The sequence below is a fragment of the Phycomyces blakesleeanus genome, assembly GCF_001638985.1.
Source record: "Phycomyces blakesleeanus NRRL 1555(-) unplaced genomic scaffold PHYBLscaffold_5, whole genome shotgun sequence".
In the NCBI taxonomy this organism is placed as follows: Eukaryota; Fungi; Mucoromycota; class Mucoromycetes; order Mucorales; family Phycomycetaceae; genus Phycomyces; species Phycomyces blakesleeanus.
Genome location: NW_017265138.1, coordinates 1115673 through 1135452, shown reverse-complemented (window position 1 = coordinate 1135452; position 19780 = coordinate 1115673). Strand labels below are relative to the sequence as shown.

The 19780-nt window shown below is 34.3% G+C and overlaps 10 protein-coding genes across 10 annotated transcripts; 6 read left to right on the top strand and 4 right to left on the bottom strand.

Moving 5' to 3' along the window:
- Nucleotides 1-247: 247 nt before the first annotated feature.
- PHYBLDRAFT_142354 (hypothetical protein) lies at nucleotides 248-1411 on the top strand (the record flags this gene model as incomplete). The annotated part of the gene is made up of 1 exon (XM_018430790.1): nucleotides 248-1411. One exon carries the CDS (start codon nucleotides 248-250, stop codon nucleotides 1409-1411), a length of 1164 nt encoding a protein of 387 aa, XP_018294890.1.
- A 232-nt stretch (nucleotides 1412-1643) lies between these two features.
- PHYBLDRAFT_142353 (hypothetical protein) lies at nucleotides 1644-2772 on the bottom strand (the record flags this gene model as incomplete). Its single annotated transcript, XM_018430789.1, has 4 exons — nucleotides 1644-1805; nucleotides 1903-2058; nucleotides 2130-2351; nucleotides 2494-2772. 4 exons carry the CDS (start codon nucleotides 2770-2772, stop codon nucleotides 1644-1646), a joined length of 819 nt encoding a protein of 272 aa, XP_018294889.1.
- Nucleotides 2773-3133: 361 nt separating this feature from the next.
- On the top strand, nucleotides 3134-4243 carry PHYBLDRAFT_62956 (hypothetical protein; the record flags this gene model as incomplete). Its single annotated transcript, XM_018441047.1, has 6 exons — nucleotides 3134-3178; nucleotides 3283-3342; nucleotides 3521-3584; nucleotides 3669-3729; nucleotides 3790-3868; nucleotides 4193-4243. The coding sequence occupies 6 exons, from the start codon at nucleotides 3134-3136 to the stop codon at nucleotides 4241-4243; spliced, it is 360 nt and encodes a 119-aa protein (XP_018294888.1).
- Nucleotides 4244-4581: 338 nt separating this feature from the next.
- Nucleotides 4582-5048, top strand: PHYBLDRAFT_165347 (hypothetical protein; the record flags this gene model as incomplete). Its single annotated transcript, XM_018435210.1, has 3 exons — nucleotides 4582-4640; nucleotides 4715-4866; nucleotides 4948-5048. 3 exons carry the CDS (start codon nucleotides 4582-4584, stop codon nucleotides 5046-5048), a joined length of 312 nt encoding a protein of 103 aa, XP_018294887.1.
- Nucleotides 5049-6638: 1590 nt separating this feature from the next.
- Nucleotides 6639-6911, top strand: PHYBLDRAFT_103563 (hypothetical protein; the record flags this gene model as incomplete). The annotated part of the gene is made up of 1 exon (XM_018427773.1): nucleotides 6639-6911. A coding segment is annotated over one exon (273 nt), but the record flags the coding sequence as incomplete, so codon positions are not given.
- Nucleotides 6912-9282: 2371 nt separating this feature from the next.
- Nucleotides 9283-9558, bottom strand: PHYBLDRAFT_142351 (hypothetical protein; the record flags this gene model as incomplete). The annotated part of the gene is made up of 2 exons (XM_018430788.1): nucleotides 9283-9432; nucleotides 9508-9558. 2 exons carry the CDS (start codon nucleotides 9556-9558, stop codon nucleotides 9283-9285), a joined length of 201 nt encoding a protein of 66 aa, XP_018294885.1.
- A 2865-nt stretch (nucleotides 9559-12423) lies between these two features.
- Nucleotides 12424-13977, bottom strand: PHYBLDRAFT_165344 (hypothetical protein; the record flags this gene model as incomplete). The annotated part of the gene is made up of 3 exons (XM_018435209.1): nucleotides 12424-12462; nucleotides 12774-13260; nucleotides 13334-13977. The coding sequence occupies 3 exons, from the start codon at nucleotides 13975-13977 to the stop codon at nucleotides 12424-12426; spliced, it is 1170 nt and encodes a 389-aa protein (XP_018294884.1).
- A 429-nt stretch (nucleotides 13978-14406) lies between these two features.
- On the top strand, nucleotides 14407-14725 carry PHYBLDRAFT_142348 (hypothetical protein; the record flags this gene model as incomplete). Its single annotated transcript, XM_018430787.1, has 2 exons — nucleotides 14407-14516; nucleotides 14626-14725. 2 exons carry the CDS (start codon nucleotides 14407-14409, stop codon nucleotides 14723-14725), a joined length of 210 nt encoding a protein of 69 aa, XP_018294883.1.
- A 979-nt stretch (nucleotides 14726-15704) lies between these two features.
- On the top strand, nucleotides 15705-16724 carry PHYBLDRAFT_142347 (hypothetical protein; the record flags this gene model as incomplete). Its single annotated transcript, XM_018430786.1, has 3 exons — nucleotides 15705-15991; nucleotides 16058-16298; nucleotides 16368-16724. The coding sequence occupies 3 exons, from the start codon at nucleotides 15705-15707 to the stop codon at nucleotides 16722-16724; spliced, it is 885 nt and encodes a 294-aa protein (XP_018294882.1).
- Nucleotides 16725-18231: 1507 nt separating this feature from the next.
- On the bottom strand, nucleotides 18232-18561 carry PHYBLDRAFT_142345 (hypothetical protein; the record flags this gene model as incomplete). The annotated part of the gene is made up of 2 exons (XM_018430785.1): nucleotides 18232-18336; nucleotides 18421-18561. The coding sequence occupies 2 exons, from the start codon at nucleotides 18559-18561 to the stop codon at nucleotides 18232-18234; spliced, it is 246 nt and encodes an 81-aa protein (XP_018294881.1).
- Between the last annotated feature and the right edge of the window lie 1219 nt (nucleotides 18562-19780).

The following is a 19780-nucleotide window of genomic DNA, read 5'->3' as shown; positions in this document are numbered from 1 at the left end:
CAGTCTGAAAAACAGGTTGCATGCTGAGGAGTGGAAGAGTGCCAGTATGCCCTCAGAAAGGCATCAGTTGGAAATCGAAAATGGTGTTCAATGGTCACAGCTGCATCGCCTTGGATACTTTGATCTAGTACGTGGAACGATCATCAATCCCATGCATAATTTATTCCTGGGGACACCAAAGAGAATGATGGAGTAGTAGATAAAAGAAGGACTGATAGACGATAGAAAGCTAGCTACAATGCAAACAATGGCAGAGACAATGGTGGTGCCAATGGATTACGTGGTGTTAAAATCGAAGATTGGAAAGGGTTTTCCATACATGAAAGCTGATGAATGGAAGTCCTGGGTGCTAGTGTATTCGCCTATCTTGTTGAAGGCCGTCCTGCCAATTGAAATGTTCAGAAATTGGATCAGTTTTGTTGATGCCTGCCGCCAATTAGTAAAACCAAGCATCACATTCTCTGACATTGACGACGGCCATAAATTTCTTCAAGAATTCTGTACTGAGTGCCAGCGTATTTACACTCCAACTATTCTCACCTGTAACATGCATTTACATCTTCATCTTCACGAGACTATCTGTGATTTTGGACAAGTATATGGATATTGGCTCTTCGGGTTCGAGCAATATAATGGTCTGCTAAAGAACGTGAATACAAACAGAAAAGATTCCTTTGAGGTTACATACATGAATAGTTTCGTCCAAGATACATTCAAAGGTGATTTCGTTCATGCTACTCTCACATGCCCAAGCCAAGTACCGTTTCTTCCTCTTCTCGCCAAGCTTACTGCCACAGCTCAACCCTCCACTTCAAAAAATACAATAACTTTTCCCCAGCACCCGTTCAGACTATCAGCCTTCATCCAAGCATACTCAAACCCTTCTCTTCCAGTCCTTGGCAATGAACCTCTTCCTCCATCCGCATTTCCTCTCCATATCGAACCCCCATCAGCAATGAGTGATGTCGACTATCCTCATTTGCTTGATTACTATAAAGTCGCATACTGCATGCCAAATCTTGAAGGTTACCAGCATCCCTCCTCTCCATTCTCCTTTGTCAACAACCAAATCATAAAGTTGAAATCAATCAATTTGCTTGGTCAGGTTTACAAAGGCTGCAAATATGCTTCTGGTCGCAGCTCATTTGTTCAATCTCTGTTCCTTGGAAGTCAAGGCAATAATCGGTTGGCATACACTGGCCAAATTCAGTATCTGTGCTTGCACTCTTTCACTCCACCAGTAGACAACACAGAGCTCCAAACACGTGTCGTTTATCAAAATAAACACGTGTTTGTGTTTGTTAAGTGGTTCCAGATTGAGCATGACCGTTCAAGAGACTTGGAAAGTGTTGACATCTGCAGTGCAGATTTTATTGCGTGTAATTTTGAATGCATCTTGCCAGTACATTGAATATCATCAGTTATTGCAACATGTGATTATAAAACCAGCACAAATAATAAGAAAATACTTGTCAACGCTTTACTACACAAACAATACAATTAATATTTAATACATATCTTTTTTAATAAAAAATTTCAATACATAAGCTAATGTAGTCTTATTATATATGTTGCGAACAATACATATGTGTTAAGAAATTTTGAGAGTAAAAGAAAAAAAAATAACAAAAAATGAGTTTTATTTATGACCCATATTTAAGAGCCCATTGAGGTAGAGCAGGATCTAAATCAATTGGGACTGCTGATTCCACTGTTCTACCATAAACTCTCTTAAGCAGTTGGCGGGAATTTGCACCCAATTGCTTAACAACAAATGAGTCAACCTCCGTAATGAATTTGTTAAGCTAAGTAATAAACATATATTAACATTCAGCCTGGAATCATTCAAAAAAGAAAACTGTTAGGTTTTATCTCATCACTTCTCCAACTTGGGTGAGCAACACGAATCTCATTTCTTGGCTGAGAGGGGGACATATCATCGTCTGATTCGCCTTCAGACATGACCAACTTTTGGATCAGTCCAGAGCAGTTTTGACCCATCTTGAGATCAATGTCAGCCTTGTAAGCATCATAAGCAAGGCGACAGCAAGTGTAATTCTAAAGGAAAAAGGCAATACAATTAATATTCTAATTGTTATTATTTAGCATAAATTGAAAATACAGTTTACATCAGTTTCACGGCCAGATCTTCTTGAATTAGTATTCAAGGCTCGTCTTGTTTCCGGAAGTTCCCTTTGCTGGCAACGTCTACTACAGAAGTTTGTGTATATACACTTACGAAGGTCGCGTGTCTTCATATCAGTGCCAGCAAACTTCTTTTCCAAGTAATACAAGAGTTGTTTGACTAGCTCTCTATTTGGAGAGCGATCAAAACGAACATCAACTGCCCACTTTGGTTTTATGGCATTCACTTAGATTTCTGCCTAATCTCTTGATTTTAGCTTTGGGTTCCACTTATAACCATGAATATATCCCTATTATATTTTAATTAGCAACAAGATTGGCAAGTGTCTTTTATATCTTTATACTTACAAATACAGCGTTAATATCACTTGATTCAGTGGTGGGAAGGGCAGCAGAAGTGGATGCAACACTAGTGGACACATGCGCAGATGCTGGGAGGGCAGACAAGGCATCAATGCCATTAATGGCGGTTGCGTTACCAGTGATCACTACACCGATTCTTGTATCCATCAATGTGATCTTATCCTTCATGGCCTTCATCTCTTCTTTCATCGCATTCAAAGCTTGTAGCAACTGGACATCAGTGCTGGCAAGAGAAGGAGCAAGTCTGCGGTTGCAGATAGACATTATCTGTAATATATTATAATATTTTCAATTGTTAATATTAGTTCTTTTTCTTTTTTATTCTCTTTTGTAAGAGACAATCCATCTATTTTGTTATGTAAATTACAGTAAATTTGCAACGTAGATTTGTTGAGATGATATAATCAAGAGTGAGTGACATTGAATTGCAAGTAGAAAAATTAAGTATTTATAGGCGGTAGTGATGCTTCAGGAACACTTCAAAGACAACTTCTTGAAACACTGAGATGAAAATAGGCCTTGATACATTTTTTGGCCTCAATTGATCACCTCTTTTCAGTTTTTTTTGCTATCGTTTATTGGATAAGCTTTTTGGTATTTTGTTTCAAACGCAGAAAAAAAATTTATGTCTTTTTCGTTCTTCTTTTCTGCTCCTTTCCTCTTTTCCAACGTTTGTCATTATTATATTAGTGGCTTTTTTTGGTAACATACTTCTTTATTAAATACTTTTTTATAAACAATAAAAATTAATACATTCTTTTATTATCATAATAGATACTCGTTTGCTCTCATTTAAATGCATTCATTTCACAATTGCTGTCTAGATTAACAAAGGTCAATATTATATTTTGCGAAATTGACATCTATAAAAATCCTTCTGATTTGTTTTTTTTATTACAGACTTGATCATCAAGAATAACTGCTACAAATTAATTTGGTTAAAAACATCAAGGTAGTGTATATATATATATTATTTTGACATGTATCTTACTAAAATGAAGTCTTATTATAGATAAACACTGTTGATCCCGTCTTTGATTTCCCTTACATTATACAGCTGGAAATGATATTACATGGTAAGGATCACTACTTTATTTTTTATTTTAGTTATATTAATATTATAATATGTTAACATAAAATATTATTATTTTTCACTAGAGTTCTATCAAGTGTTTACAAAGACAATCTATCTCTGTTAATATATATTCTTGCTACTGGTATGTAAATTATTTATTATTTTATTCGATTCACAAAAATTAATGTTTTTTGTTGTTTTTATAGTGAAAGATATCATAAGAAACGCCATGGATTATCAATATCGACATCTATTTTTTGCTCGCTCTTTTCCAATATTTACAATGTAAGTATAAAAGTGTACACAAAATGTAAAAGCATACTACATTAAATGTAGTATCCAGCACACATAGCTAATAATTTGTCTATGCTTCTTAAAGACTGTTATATTTCAACAAACAGTCTGCTTTCTTTTTATATTTTCAGGCATTTCTTTTCTGTAGATAATTATTCTATTCAAACAGTATTAAGCAGACCAGTAGAAGCAATAACGGATATCCAATAAATCAATACTATAAGATTGTTATAGTTCTAGAAACATTCTGTTCTTTCCAAATAAATACTATTATAAACTTTTACCAATAAAACCATTTCTGAAATTAAAATAAAGACGATTGAACTATACTATGGTTCAGAATCCAAAGAATTGCTCAAGTATTGAATTTAATTGGATATAAAAGATAACGAAGAGGTGTAATGTTGAGCTATACTACTGTGTCAAGATCGAAAATAAATATATTATCCACCTTTAAAGCTCTATATAAAACATATAAAAATAAAACCTTGGTTTCAAAAAACTCTTTTCAATATCCCAAGTCAGATCAACACACCAAAAGTGTTAAAGAACTATATCCCCATCATTTTTATTTGACCCCACACATGTGTATAGCTGGTCATGGCACATGGTGCTAAGACGAATTTGTTACATGGTGATATGTATCTGGACTCAATGTTAAACCCCGTCCTGACACCTGAGTAACTACGCCTTTACACATACATATGTCAGGTCATTTTTCCAGTGATTGCACTTATGCTATTCAAAAAGATATGTGGTTCATGTGAGCATAGAGTTTGCATTTGCCATGATATTGTATTAATTTTATTTCTCTCAGAGATACTGTTCAATGAAAAGAAAATGGGGAATGAATGCAAAGGATTTAGGGTTCATTGTAAAAAAAATGTCTGTTTTGTTGATAAAGAAATTCAAAAACGGATTGGAGTTTGACACACGTCAGTTCTTAGCAGAAAATTGTGAGCATTTTGCAAAGGCAATCTATAAAAAAAGTAATATCATTATTTAATAATATCGTTCTTGTTACATTTACAGACATATATGTTTTTTATTAATAACTAAATATATTATAGCAAAAACTTATTCTAGTGTAATTGGTTTTATTGATGGCATCCTGCAGAAATTATGTTGTCCAAAATCAGAAGAAGAGCAAAAAACTCTATACAATGGATAGAAAGTAAGATATTGATTGGTGAAAACATCTAAAAAAAATATATATAATATCAAATGATTTTAAATCACTTACTAATATGTTTGTCTATTTAATAGTATATTCATTGTATAAAGTACCAGGTCATTGCTACACCTGATAGTATCACCAGTAGTTTGATTGGACCTTTTGTTGGATCTACTCACAATACAATTTTTTTTATGAAATGAAGACTTTGGACCATTTAATTCTGTACCTTACAGCTGTGTCTGGGGACAAGTACCTACCATTCAGATATGTTATCTATAAAGACCAAGCCTACCTATGATCATACAAGATTTTTAAGTCATTTCCACTAAATGAAACACTGAAGGATGGTAAAATATTCACAATTGTGCTTATTTGTTACACACATAGACTTTTAATAACTGTAACAAAACTTTATTATATATATCTTTAGATTGAAAAGCCAGGATTAATCATGTTATATCTACAGCACGAGTGCAAGTCGAGATGAAGTTTAGTAAGATAGCACAGTATTTTAAATACTGTAAATTCAGTTCAGAGATGAAGATGAAGTCGAAAGCATCATCTGTGACAATATACATATTATCTACTTTGCTCAAAAACTTTCATACAATCAAAGCTCAATATAGTGATAATGGTGGTGGACAGAAATTTTATCACTATCACTATATCAAGCATGATTTTTATTACTCCAATATAGATTTTTTTAGTGATAATATATACTCCGCCGTAGGTGACTGCTATTGCTATTATATCAAGCCCTGATATTATACTTTCTTTTAGATTATATAGAAAATTTTATTTTTAAAGCACACATATATACTATTAGTGATATCAAAGCTCTTTGTGAAAATAACAGTGTAATTGGTTTAAGAATATAATTGTCAGAATCTCTTGTTATTGGTTTAAACTCTGATACCAATTAGATGTTCTTGACAGCCATTATGAATAAAGTCATTATTTTTTATTATTATATTTCATTTAATATTGACAGATGGTTTAATATAAAAGAGACGTCAAAACACACGTTTATATCTTTAACTTTATTGATAAAAACTCTTTACACACATATATATACACATACATTTCATATCTATTTTTTAATATGCCAAAACAATCAATCAATCTTTTGTCATTTTTGAATAATGACTCCAATGGAAAAACTTGTGTTTGCTTAACCAGAAAGCAAAAGCTTGAGATCTGTGAACAAGCAAAGCTTGGATTTAGTCAAGAACAAGTTAGGTTATGGGCCAAAGACCAATTCAAGTTGCCTAAACTGCCATATCAAAGATCTTACAAGAAGAAGATCAGTTGCTGAAAAAAGATGAGTATGAGCTCAAGATGATGAGCAGCAGAGAGACAGATTATTCTGAGATAGAGGAAGATGTCCAAAAATTCATCAATGATATGACAGCACTAAACAATCCTGTCAATGACAATTCAATCAAGATGTATGTCAGAACGATTGCTGTTACATGCCATAATATACCAGCAACGGATTTGCCTAACTTCTCTGATGGCTGGGTAGCAAACATTAAGAAGAGACTTGGCTTTAAAAGCCAAGTTATGCATAATAAAGCTGGTTCTGCCAAAGTTAATGATGAATCTGTTCAGCCACGAGTTGAAGAGATCAAGGAGAAGTTAAAGATGTTTGAGAGACAAGATATCTTTAACTTTGATGAAACTAGTCTCTTTTACAAGCAGCCCCCAACAAGAACAATCTCAGGTCAAGCAGTTTCTTGTCTCAAGGCTGACAAGATGCGTTTAACAGTTGGATTGCTCTGTAACTCGGATGGTTCACTTAAGTTTGATCCAATCATTATTGGAAAACATGCTAAATCTCACTGTTTCAACAAGAAAACTGGTAAGTACTAAAAATATAATAAGTAATTATTGATTGGTTCCTTTCATATTAATTACTTTGCTTTTACACTATAGGATTTGAACTTGGGTTTCAATATTTCAATAACAAAAGCAGCTGGATAACAAAATTCATATTTACAAAAGCCTTCCACGCCATTAACATTTGTATTAGAAGTCTTGGAAGAAAATTTCTTATCTGTGGTATACACACCATAATTGAGTGAAGAACAGACCCCACAACTAAACACTGGTTCCTTCTTGCTAATGAACCTGGCAAGTTAACAATCTCCGGAACTGTTACACACCAGACACACGTACACTACACACTCATACAGTGTAAACCAACCATTACACAACAGGGATTTGAATTACAGGGATTTGAATAGTAGCAGATATAAACAATATTATTTTGTCTCTTTAATAAATAACACTCTCACAGTATCTACTTTTCCCATTATTGAGATACTAACCCATAAACAATCCCAAATACCTCATTATCCTTTTAGATAATGCAATCTGCCATGATACATCAGTAACCTTTAGCAACATTGAGTTTCTTTATATGCCACCAAACATCACTTCTCATCTTCAGCCTCTCGATGCTGATCTTATCTAAAACTTCAAAGTCATGTACTGGCATTTACAATATCAGTTTGCAACACTCCATTATATTGCTGGCAAGTCAAAGACAGAAAGTGACTATTTCACATTAACACAATTGCAAGGAATGAATTATATTATGAGGGCTTGGAGGAAGGTTACTTCTGAGACAATCACTAATTGTTTCAACCACACCAGTTTGTTTTATGATACCATACAAGAGTTCATTTCTCCGGTTATTGAGGAGAACTTTGATGACCTCAACTGTCTTCCAGGATGTGAGAATATCACAATTACTGATATTGAGAACCTTGACAGCATTGAATAATCAATGGATATCTTGGAGTGTAACTTGATTGGCCCCAGAAAAAACGTGGAGGTAGAAGAGGAAGAGGAGGAAGATGAGGAAGATAATGCAATTAGTAGCGTAGAGCGAAGAACAATGATAAAAGAATCAGTAGCTACTATTCTTCATTTAATGATTCCAGATAGTAGTAATTCTCAGCATATATTGATGAATGATCTTGACAAATTAATGAAGTCTATCAAAGCTAAAGAAAATTTAGAAAAAACAAATCAAACCAACATTAGATAATACTTTAAGTACTAAATCATTTTTAATAAAAGCATTTATCATAATAATAAAATCTATTAAACGATACACACATATATTTCCCAGCAAATGTTTTATTGTTATTTTTTTTTAATTTTTATATTTTTGCAAAAAAATAAAATAAAATAAGAATAATTGTTCAGAAACATATTGAGCCTGCAGTCTTTCTTATAGGCAGCTAAAGCTCTTAATACCATAACAATTATTATTATTTTTTATAAAAAAAAAGGACTTTAAATTTAATGTCAACCATATTATTAAGAAAAATTTTCTATATATATATTTTTTTAGTAATAAATTAAACTCAGTGCTTGATATAGTGATACTGGTGAATTCATATTTTATTACTATCACTATATCAAAAAATAGTGATAATAAGCAGGCACCATCCCAAATTTTCTAAAAAAATTATCACTATATCGAGCTTTGACTGTACTTGTATCAATGGGTATGTAACATCAGCAATGTTTGGTATTCAACCACTAAACATACAAGATTATATCAGAGACCTTGCATGTGATCCCGTATTAGAAGACATAGTTGATACTGTAGACACTATTCTATATAATGCTTCCAGATTGGTAAAGTTTATTCCACTTGATATATAGAGTATATCACTTGTTGTTAATGACTATAAAGCAAATACGTTTAGTAATGATAATAAAGTGATATTCTTATATAATTAGAATTCTATGTAATTATTGCATTTTAATTAGTTTTTAACTTGATATGTTTAAATAATTAAATATCATCTCATTTATCTTATCTATTCAAGTACAACACTATACTATCTTAAAAGGCTTCTGCTTCATAATAGTATAATTAATTAATTTAGCTCTTAAAATTATGTATGTATTACTTCTCTACCTGTATAATAAAAAAAGGTATCAACAACTCAAAACTAAATATAAAATTAAAGAGATATAAATTAAACTTTATTTTTTATGATTTTTGGCAATGAGAGAGAGAGAGAGTCAGCAATGATGGCCTGAGACTTGCTACTCTCTCCAATATACTTCTTTAAGCTTTCCAGTACCAGAAGAACCTTCTCATTCGTCTCTGCTTGTCTTTCCAAGATCTCCATCTGTTTCTCTAACAGCTCAACCAATTGCTGCTTCCCCTTGGTTGGCGTTGACTTTACCTCAGGGACTTTATCTACTTCAGTGTTTTTTTCTCGTCCTTTAGAGATATTTCTTGGCCATACTTGGCAAAAGACATGAGCTTATCATTTAGTGATATCATGTCTTTTGCCTTTCCGGCCTTCACAAAATCTTTAAGCTCTTTGATGCTTTTGGCATCTTCTTCCTGAATATTAAAAGAAAATTTTTAAATCGATTAAATGATTATATGTTTTAGTGTTATTATTTAAAAAAAACATACTGCCTTCATTGCGGAATAAATGACTCTTCCAAGATGAGTTGGGATATCCATATTAATACTAGAAAACTTCTCATTCAAATGCTGATCAAAAAGGGGCCGGAACTTACTAAAGAGTGCGTCTTTTTTATTCTGTACACTTCTGCTGGTAAGTGCTTGTTTGTAGTTACAGTGAACATTGTTGACTGCAACAGTTACTTGTTTCCACACTTCTCCTACAGTTAGTGGAAGAAATTTGCGCTCCTAAATTTAATAGCCACATTTTTGTAAAAATATAATATCTTTCTTTCACTTTTATATTAACATTATAAACTAAAATGAATCAAAGTAAATGCATCAAGAAGAAGCCTAAGATCCAGGCTACTGGAAAAAAACACACTGATAATACTACTCATGCTATAATTGCTCATAAGAGCATTAAGAACGGCACCAACCAGATTAACATCACCAAAAAACTTGGTTTAAGCCGATATGTCATGAAGCGTGTGCTGAAAAGTTACAAGAAAACTGGCTCACATAAAGCTACAGTACAGTCAGGCAGACCTCCAAAGCTAAACAAGAGAGATAAAAGAGAGATTCTGCTTGAGATCAGTTGAGATCCAACACAGTCATTGACCAAGATTAGCAAAAACTTGACCACGCCTGTGTCAGACAAGACACTCAGAAAGTTTCTGCATAGTGTTGGTATTTACTCTTGCAAGATGATTTGTAAACCAAAGATTTCGAAAATCAATCAGAAGAAGCGATTACAATAGGCAATTGAACATGTCGACTGGAATGTGACACACAGTGGAATTCCATCATATGGTGTGATGAGTCACGATTCCAGCTCTACAAGGATGATGGGTGTATAAGAGTTCTCAAGAAGAACAAGTCGGACTTCAAGTCCAGTTTCGTCTCACCAACTGTGAAGTTTGGAGGAGGTGCTATTATAATCTGGGGGTGTTTTTATAGAAAGGGTATCGGAGTTTTAGACGTCATGAAGGGGAATGTAGATTCCAAGAAGTATATAGACACCTTGGAAAGAGCTTATCTCCCTTCCCTTAAGAGATTTAAAAAAAAATAGCTGGAGAAGGTTTAAGCTTCAAGAGGATAACGCCAGCTGTCATGTCAGTGTCATGACAAGAGCATAGAAAAAAAAAAGAAGATGCAACTTTTGGGCAACTAGCCATCGCAAAGCCTGGATCTCAACCCAATAGAGCATGTCTGAGCCTATCTCAAGTGGAAAGTTAGATCCAATAGATATAATCTATATACCATACATTATCTCAGACATGCGATTGAAAGAGAGTGAAAAAAAATTCCAAATTCATATTTGAAGAGCTTGATTAAGAGTATGAGAAAAAGATGCCAATCTGTAATCGATGTAGATGGTGGCAGCACCAAATATTAAAAACGTTTTCTTCTTTCAAATATAATCAAACAAACACTTTATATATATTGTAAGCAATGATGAGATTCTTAGATGCTATCATTGATACACTTTTTTGATGATAAAAAGTATATACACTTTCAACAAAGTTGGAAACCAAATAAAGGGGCGCAAATTTCTTCCACTCACTGTACTTATCCATGAGAGGCTGCAAATGGGTGATAATAACTGTAGGCCTCCATTAATACCAGCTCTCTTTCCTGGTCCCATGTTCTCTGTTTTCTTTTCTTGATCAGTGCCAAGTCTATGTTGGTACTTTCTTCAGAATTCTGGATATTTAGACTATATACAATGAACTCCGTGCCATCTTTGTTTGAATCAGAAGTAGTTGACAGCTTCTTTGACTAGATAGGCTTGCGTTGAGAGGATGTGTTGTGCTTCATATGTGTAAGAAAAAAAGGAAAGATGTGGATATTAAACTTAAATTACATACAAGCAATAATGTATTATATATCAAATAAAAATTTCGATTTTATTGTTGATTTATCCAAAATGTTTGTACATTTGAATATACAGCTCTATGTGTTTGCGTGATAAAAAAGTGTTTTGTTTACTTATCAAAAATGCTTGTATATTTGAATGTACATCTGTGTGCTTGTAGAATAAATAAGTATATTGTATACTTATCAAAAATGCTTACACACTTGAATATACATCTCTATTTGCTTGTAGAATAAATAAATATATTGTTTACTTATCAAAAATGCTAACATGTATGCATATTCAGCTCTATTTGTTTGCATGATAAAGAATTATTAAAATATGTATTACTATTTTTAGCCTATTCAAAATTGGGTTGAAAGATTACATCTTTTCCTTCAAAATTGAGCTCATTTATGAATAAAAATTGAGTAAATTTGAAGCAATTCAAAATAGGATGTGCAGAATATCAAAAATTAAAACCCCATTTGGATGATTTTGATAAACATATTTAAAAATAAACAAGTACTGGTTTTATCCATTCAATTGGCGCCAATTTCCATCTAATTAGCATCCGTTTCCATCTAATTAGAATCCATTGACATCTGATTGGCTTCCATAGAAACTGAATTTGCATCCATTGCCAACTGAATTTGCTTCCATTGCTATCTGAATTTGCTCCCCCCCTTTTACTATTGGCGGAAGGGTACATGGCACTCAAATTTTTTATCCTTATGCCTTACAATTTTTTTTTATATAACCATAGTATTTTTTTTTGTAAACGGCGTACTTTTTTTGTAAACGTCATACTTTTTTTTGTAAACGTCGTATTTTTTTGGCATAAAACATGGATATTTTTATTAGGCATAATTAGTTGATAGAGAAATAGAACACATAACAAGAAGTAAGATATAATGAAATACAAAATAATAAAAAAGAAAAGCATAAAGCAGTAAAACAAATAAAAAAAAGAGGGACATAAAGTGGTAAAAAAAAATAAGAAAAAGGAGGACATAAAGTAGTAAAAAATAAAAATAAATTAAAAAAAGACATAGAGTGTAAAGAGCTTAAATAGACATAAAAGACATACTTAAAGCTTTCGCTCTCTGTTCAAACAGCAAGAAAAGAATGAAATGGCATGGTTAATCCAACCCAAACAGTCCAAAAGGGTGACAGTCTTAGCTGATTCTGTAATTCTTAAGATGAGCCCGTCTGACTCTGTAATCTCTTCTCTGCGGACACCAAACTTGATCTTGGACCACATTTCCTCAATTGGATTCAGAAAAGGTGAATACACAGGAATATATGCACACTTGTATCCACAGGAAGAAATAAAGTCTTTCACCTCATCGGCCTTATGGATAGGAGCGTTATCCATGATGAGATAACGTCCTTGCATACCCTGGCTGTCCAGAACGTCCATTGTATGACTAAGAAAGTCGAGGTAGTGCTGGGTTCTGGTGCCAATTCGGCCATTCACCTCAACGTTGGTGTAGATGTCCAACTTTCTCTTCTTCTTGGTTGCGACTGCAGTGGGTTTCTTCAATGAGAGGCTGACAATCCCTCTCTCGCACATTGCACTAAGGATGGTGATAGACACACCTCTCTGCGTCAGGACAGTTGTCTTAGCTGGGGTGCCACTGACGGAACGGCCAAAAGTTCTCTTGATATGCATATTGAAGCCTGCTTCATCAATAAACACACAGTTTGACAGATAGTTGAAATCCGCAAGTTGTTGCCACTCCAAAATGCGGTCTCGTCTCATCACAATTGTGCTGACGTCGTCTCTCTTCTCAGGCAGCTTCTCCAACTTCTTCATCGTCAGGGCACACTTCTTCACCAAGTGCTTCTGGATTGCTGATTTGGTAATCTGCAGCCCAGAGAACTCTTCCATGACAGCTATCCTTGCTTGTTCCAAGGTAGCATCTGGTTTATTTTCGAAAAACTTTAAAAAAAGCAGAGTGTGCCTGGAACAACTTTTGGTTGCCATGTTTTCGTTCTTTAGGCGCAGAAACCTCCTCAACCTCCATCGTCTCTAGCCCATTGGACTCATCAGTCTCCACTGTGGCAGCATCAAAATCGGTCTGGATCTTCTCTCTGGCCAGCCTGACGTAGTTCTGGGCAGTCCGGACATTGATGCCCGTTTCCCTGGCAGTGGCAGCAGCAGTCTGGTTTTCTGAGAAAACCAAGGAGAAGAGCTTGTTCACCTGGTTTTGGTTGTACTTTTGGTACAAATCTCGACCTATGCTTTCTGCAGTGGCAACAGAATCAGAGTAGACCTTCTCTGGCAGATTTGTCTTTGGCTTCTGTGCAACAATGGTTTTGGTGGTGGCCTCGTTGACTTCAGTTTGCAAAAAACTTCTGAGACTTAGGAGGTTTGTGACTGCTGGGTTTCTGGCCAAGGTACGGGTCCATTCCATATCGGTATGGTTGACAAAGACATCTGTCACAGATCGGAGTACAACTTCTCCATGCATTTCATTGACAATCTCTTGGTTGAAATCGCACAAGGGGTCGAAAGCAATTCCAGAAAACTGGGTTTGGTCTGCAGAACTGCTGTGACTGATCATTTCACAGTGCTTGTCCATAACAAATTTGAGGGAGTTGTTGGAAGCAGGCATTTTTTTTGAAAATAAAAAGGGTGTTAAAATCAAGAAAAAAAGATAGCTAAGAAACTTTTATTAAGACACTAGGGTATATACACTGACCCATATTTAATTAAAGTATTTTTTAAAATCTCGATTTTTTTCAATGAAAATATACAACTTCTTTACATCTTTTTATCATTTTAACATATAGCTAGAGCTCTGAAATAATTATGAGTAATATATATTAGCTATGTGAATAGGTATATGTAATTTATTAGAAAGTTTAATAGTGGGTATGAAATCCATTATTTTTTCTAAGTTCTTTCATTCGATTTGGCATTGACATGCAATGTGCTTTCACTACTTTCTTCGGTATTTTTTTCCATTCTCCTTGAAGAGCTCTGGCCAACGAGTGTGAATTCATTAGCTTTACCCTTCTAGCTCTCAGCTGGTGTTCCAAGTATGCCCAAATGTTTTCTATTGGGCTCAGATCAGGGCTGTTTGCTGGCCATGTCATCACTGGCAGATTCATCTCTTCTTTGTATTCTTTTGCCAAATACCTTTATGGCAGGGTGCATTATCTTCTTGGAAAATGAACTCGCCATCTTTCCTTTGCTTAAGACGTCGAAACCAGGGCATAAAATGAAGTCATAAGAGTCTTATGTACTTCGTCTGATTTAGCATGCCATCAGCAATTACAAGTTTTCTCACTCCACCAGCCCAAATGCACCCCCAGACCATCACTGAGCCTCCTCTGCCTTATACTCTTGGACATACATAGCCTCTTCTATATTTCTGTGCTGGAGTGCGCCAAACACACACATTTCCTGCCCTTGGATAAACCATGAATCTGGACTCATCACTCCAGATTACCCAATTCCACTGTTGATTGTGACGATGAGCATCTCTTGCAAACTTTAACCTGTTTTTTATGTGCCTTTTTTTTTAGCAAAGGCTTCTTTGCAGCAACATAAGAGTGTAAACCAATCTTTTTTAAGGAATTACGAACAGCATCCCTCTTGATTGGTACATCTGAAGATTCCTGAATTTCAGCTGTAATCATGTCTAATGTTGCAGTTGGGTCATTGTGTGCAATATTTCCCAGAGCTCTCAAATTGCAATCATTCAAAAGAACAGATTGTTATGTATGAGGTAACAATAAGATATAAAATAAAGCAAGTGCAGACGGGAGTACGGTGAGACTTTGTTTTATTTGAAGAAGTGAAAGAATCAGAAAAGAGATGCTGTTCTATTGCTATTAGTATTGTGTGTTTATATAGACATTGTATTTAGCTTGGTGATGATATGGTGATATCATGTAATGTCTGTTTCTCTACCATTATCTTCTATGATTTAGTTCTTATGTTTTTAGTGTTATTGACTAGAGTCTTAGTATTTGTCTTAGTATGTTCTTTACGTAATTTCCTTGTATAAGGGAAGGTATATCTTTTTGTATCATTACTAGTTGTCAGTAACTCAATGTATGTATTTATTGAGTGTCTGTACTTTTAATTTAAATCTACGATTATGTTGGATACAACAATGGTGAAGCATTGGAATCAGGAAGCAGCACAACAATGACTCTTTTCATTGACAACAATGTCTCATCTCCAACCCTTGACCGTACTATAGACAAGGAAATGCCAACTATATCTTGGATCATTTGAAATATTAACATCACTGACTTGTTTCAACAATACAATCGACATGTTGACATCATTGATCTCCCCTTTCCTCTTGAAATATCATTGAAAAAATTAATGGCTGTTGCCGACATCCTTTTTCTTGCACTGATAGATCACAGACCCGCCATAATGAAGATATATGGTCAACGTACCTTAAGCAATATGTGTAATCAAGTACTGGGCGAATTGATGCATGCGAACACTGCTAAGATTAGTGATAGCTATTTTATCAAGGTGACTGATACAATCAACTCTGTAGATAGCAAGGCAATAAGCATGCGTGACAACAAACGTGATCTGTTGAACTTGGCTGCAACAATGAACAATACCATTGGCAATGTTATTAAAGGACTAGCAAACTTGTTAGTCAATTCTTTTTCTTCGATCAATTAGTTTTCACTAAATCATATTCCTATTTATTAATCTAGGTTAATGAAATTGCCACGCCTGTCCGTCTTAAATATGTCCAAAATTGTTGAAGTGGAGCTGCAATCCACCTATTTTGACATGTTCTTGCCTGAGATTTTTGCAGATAAAGACCAACAAGTGGCCTTACAGTGGGCAGACAAATCAGTACACCAAGATCTTACTGAAATGCGGCCAGACGCCATTATATCAACGCTTGTGCAGCATGAATTTGAATGTCTTTTTGGATTCAGTGAAGCCAAGGTTGGCAAAATATCCACCACAAAACAATCAGTCAATTTGGACATTTTCTGACTTGGTATTACTTGCAAGCGCGCCATCGAATGGCATGACCTACCAGCTTGTTTAGCTTTTATGATAAATGAATATTCTATCTCCTTTTTTATTGTATCTAAACGCCACGATTGTCTTTACACCATGACGGAAATTGCCTCTCTGGACTTCGCTTCTTCATTATCTAATTTGCACACTTTTGCAACTTGCAAAAATTTGGATCTCCTTGCTGCAGTAAGCCATTGTTTTTGGTCGATCTGTACCCATGATCTACCAAATACTGCCACTGCTACAATTCTTCAAGAAAGACTTGATTACCTTGTCCCAATATCAAATTATATGTCACTCATGGCCAAGTCAAGCAAAGGAACCCTTGGTCAATTGTCTCAATATTGATTTTCATTCTCTTTATATTCTTTCTGACATTGTCAAAACTTCTATTATATCTTACAGTCTCATCAATTAAATGAAAGAAAATTTTAGCTTCCACCAAAGTGAAAAAATAACATCCTTAACTCTCTCCTCATTGTTTGTCTACTTTTACTTAAGAAACCACTTTCAAAATCATTGGAATAAGAATATATAACCTTTAAATATTAAGAAAAATAATTTTTATTGAAAGTTCAATATTTAGTAACATCACCACGGGCTTTCTTCATACGGGCTATGCGAGTTGGCATAGACATGCAGTAGGCCTTGCATACTGCAACTGGTATTTACTTCCATTCTTCATGGATAACCTTGTCTAGCTCCTTAATAGTTCTTGGAGCTGGTACTCTTGCCCTTACCACCCGACTCAAATGAGCCCATAGGTTCTCAATAGGACTGAGATCTGGGCTATCCGGCGGCCATTCTATTATTGGTACATTATGGATCTTTTTCCAGCTCTCAACAAGTTTTGACTTATGACAAGGAGCATTGTCTTCTTGGTAAATAAACTCCCCGTTATGTCTTTCACTTAGGCGACCATAAAATGGGAGCAACTTTCTTTCCAAAAGGTTTATATAGCCAAATTGGTCAAGGCTGTTAATAATCATTTTTAGTGGGCCTACTCCTCCTGCCCACACACAGCCCCAAACCATCACCGAACCACCGCCAAACTGTACTCTAGGTATGATACAATCAGACTTGAACTTCTCCAGAGGAAAGCGCCAAATTCTAAGGTTTCCATCCTTTGGGAAAACCATAAAGTGAGACTCATCGCTCCAAATCACACGATCCCATCTTTGATTGGTTTCTTTGCAACGTTTAGCAAACAACAATCGTTTCTTTTTATGTGCTCTGGATAGCCTTGGCTTAAACACAGGATGGCAAGAAGACATTCCGATCTTACGAATAGCTTTGCGGATGGTATTCTTGCAAATGTATTTGCCAATCATGAGTCTCATGGCGTTTGTGAGTTCTGTGGTATTTCAGGTACGAAACAATAGAAAAATAAAATATTTGATAATAGAGACGTATAGAAATACTTTGAGACTGTGTATCAGTTGTCTTTATTCATAAATAAAAAGTGTCCCTTTTTATAAGAAAACACAATCTGCTCTTGTCATTACGTCTTAGTTTCTTAAGGCTTTCTTCCTTTACTATATTTGGTTATTAGAGTGTATTTACTGCTTAACTAGTGTTGGTGTTACAATTATGACATCAAGTCATAAATCGTACTTCTTTAGCTCTTAGCTATTCTTTTCTCTTTTATACTAGAGCTTTAGGACTTCCTACTAAATTAGCTCCATATCGATCTGACACAGTTTACCCGGCAGTATGATATAATTATCTTAACAATCTTTAAGATATTATCTACAGTACTAACTGTAATAATTATTGGGCTGATTACTTAATCATTTATATAAATTTTATACTGACAAGATGATAGCTACTACGCTATCCCAATATGAATATGTTCTTATATGTGATAAATCCAACATCCGAGTGTCTGGATCACCACAAGTTCTCCAAGTGTGGCATTACGATCTTTCTTCATTTCGTTTTTAAGCTGGCGTAAATCTCTCTCACCCAAAATTGATGGACGTCCTTAGCGTTTTTCTGTTAATGGCGTGCCATTCTGTTTCCATCTTTGAACTGTGCTATGTACAGTTGTCATGGGTATGCCTGTCTTCTCCGAAATAGTAGTCAATGAAATATCATGGAGAGCACCACCGATAATAAGTCCTTTTTCATAGTCTGAAAGCTTTTTTTGTTTCTTAGAAATACTTTTATTGATTTGCTGAGACATTGTGAGATTTGAATGAGAAGAGTTTTTAAAAAAAGCACAACAACTTTGCATTAAAGATGTTCTATTTAGTTGAGTTTAAACTTTTTTCTTTCATTTATTGTATGGGTCTGTATATTCCTGTATTCTCTATTCCCCACATCTGTTTATACTTCCCACTTGCTGTCTATCTTGTTTGAATAAGCAAAATCCATGTAAATGACATAAATATATAGTATTTTCCAGAGCGTTTTGTTTGGTAGAATTAAAGAAAAGTGATATAAAATTAGATTTTGTCATCAACAAGTGAGTATTGAGTTAATAGTGGCAATCCTGATGATTTTCATGAATGAGTTGGCAGTTTTTTCGTTTTATTTTCAGCTCTAATTTTTCTTTTAATTTAATTTGCTGTTTCTACATTTATCTAATTCTTATGTCTGCGTTGCTATCTTTAGTGAAGTTATTGATATATTTACATGGACTCTTTGTTTTGACATTTATCCCAGCACCGATAAAAATGTAAGATGAACCCTTTGAAATAACTTTGTTTCATATTTTTGCAGACTTCTGTGATTCTCTTGAACAAAGTATCTTTTTATAAAAAATTATGATGCTTAACCTAACTCTTTGTCACTGCCTAGAATAATTTAATTGAGATAATTTCAGGGGAATACATGGGAAGATACATACAATTATATTCCTATTACTCAATATATCTCTTTATGTTCTCATACTATAAATGTGAGTATTATCTATAGCTATATAATAATCTTTGATATGTGAATATTTATCTATTTCATCAAGAGTCATTTTCAAGAAACTAATGTAGAGATCTGTTACAGTATCTGAGCCTATGTATTGATCAGCTTTTCTCTTCTTAGAAGGTCTTGCTTTCTTTATGCTGACTGTAATCAGGCCTACAGTGGATATGGCACTTAAGATTAACATTTTGTTTGCTCTCATAGTATGACTGATAACAATAGTATAAGTATCTTTTTTGAACCAAGCTCTTAAGCGTTTTATATTTATATCAAAAGTAGATTTTTGAAGAAATATATAATTCGCAAGAAAGTTTATGTCTGTTTTTTTTTTACTTACATTCTCAATTATATAACTTCTCAATCTTTGCTCCACTCTATCTCTCAATAGAATGAAAATCTACTGCTTTCAACAAAAGATTGTATTCACATTTCATAAAGTTATTAACAGTGTTACATGATACTTAATGATCAAAAAACTGCCT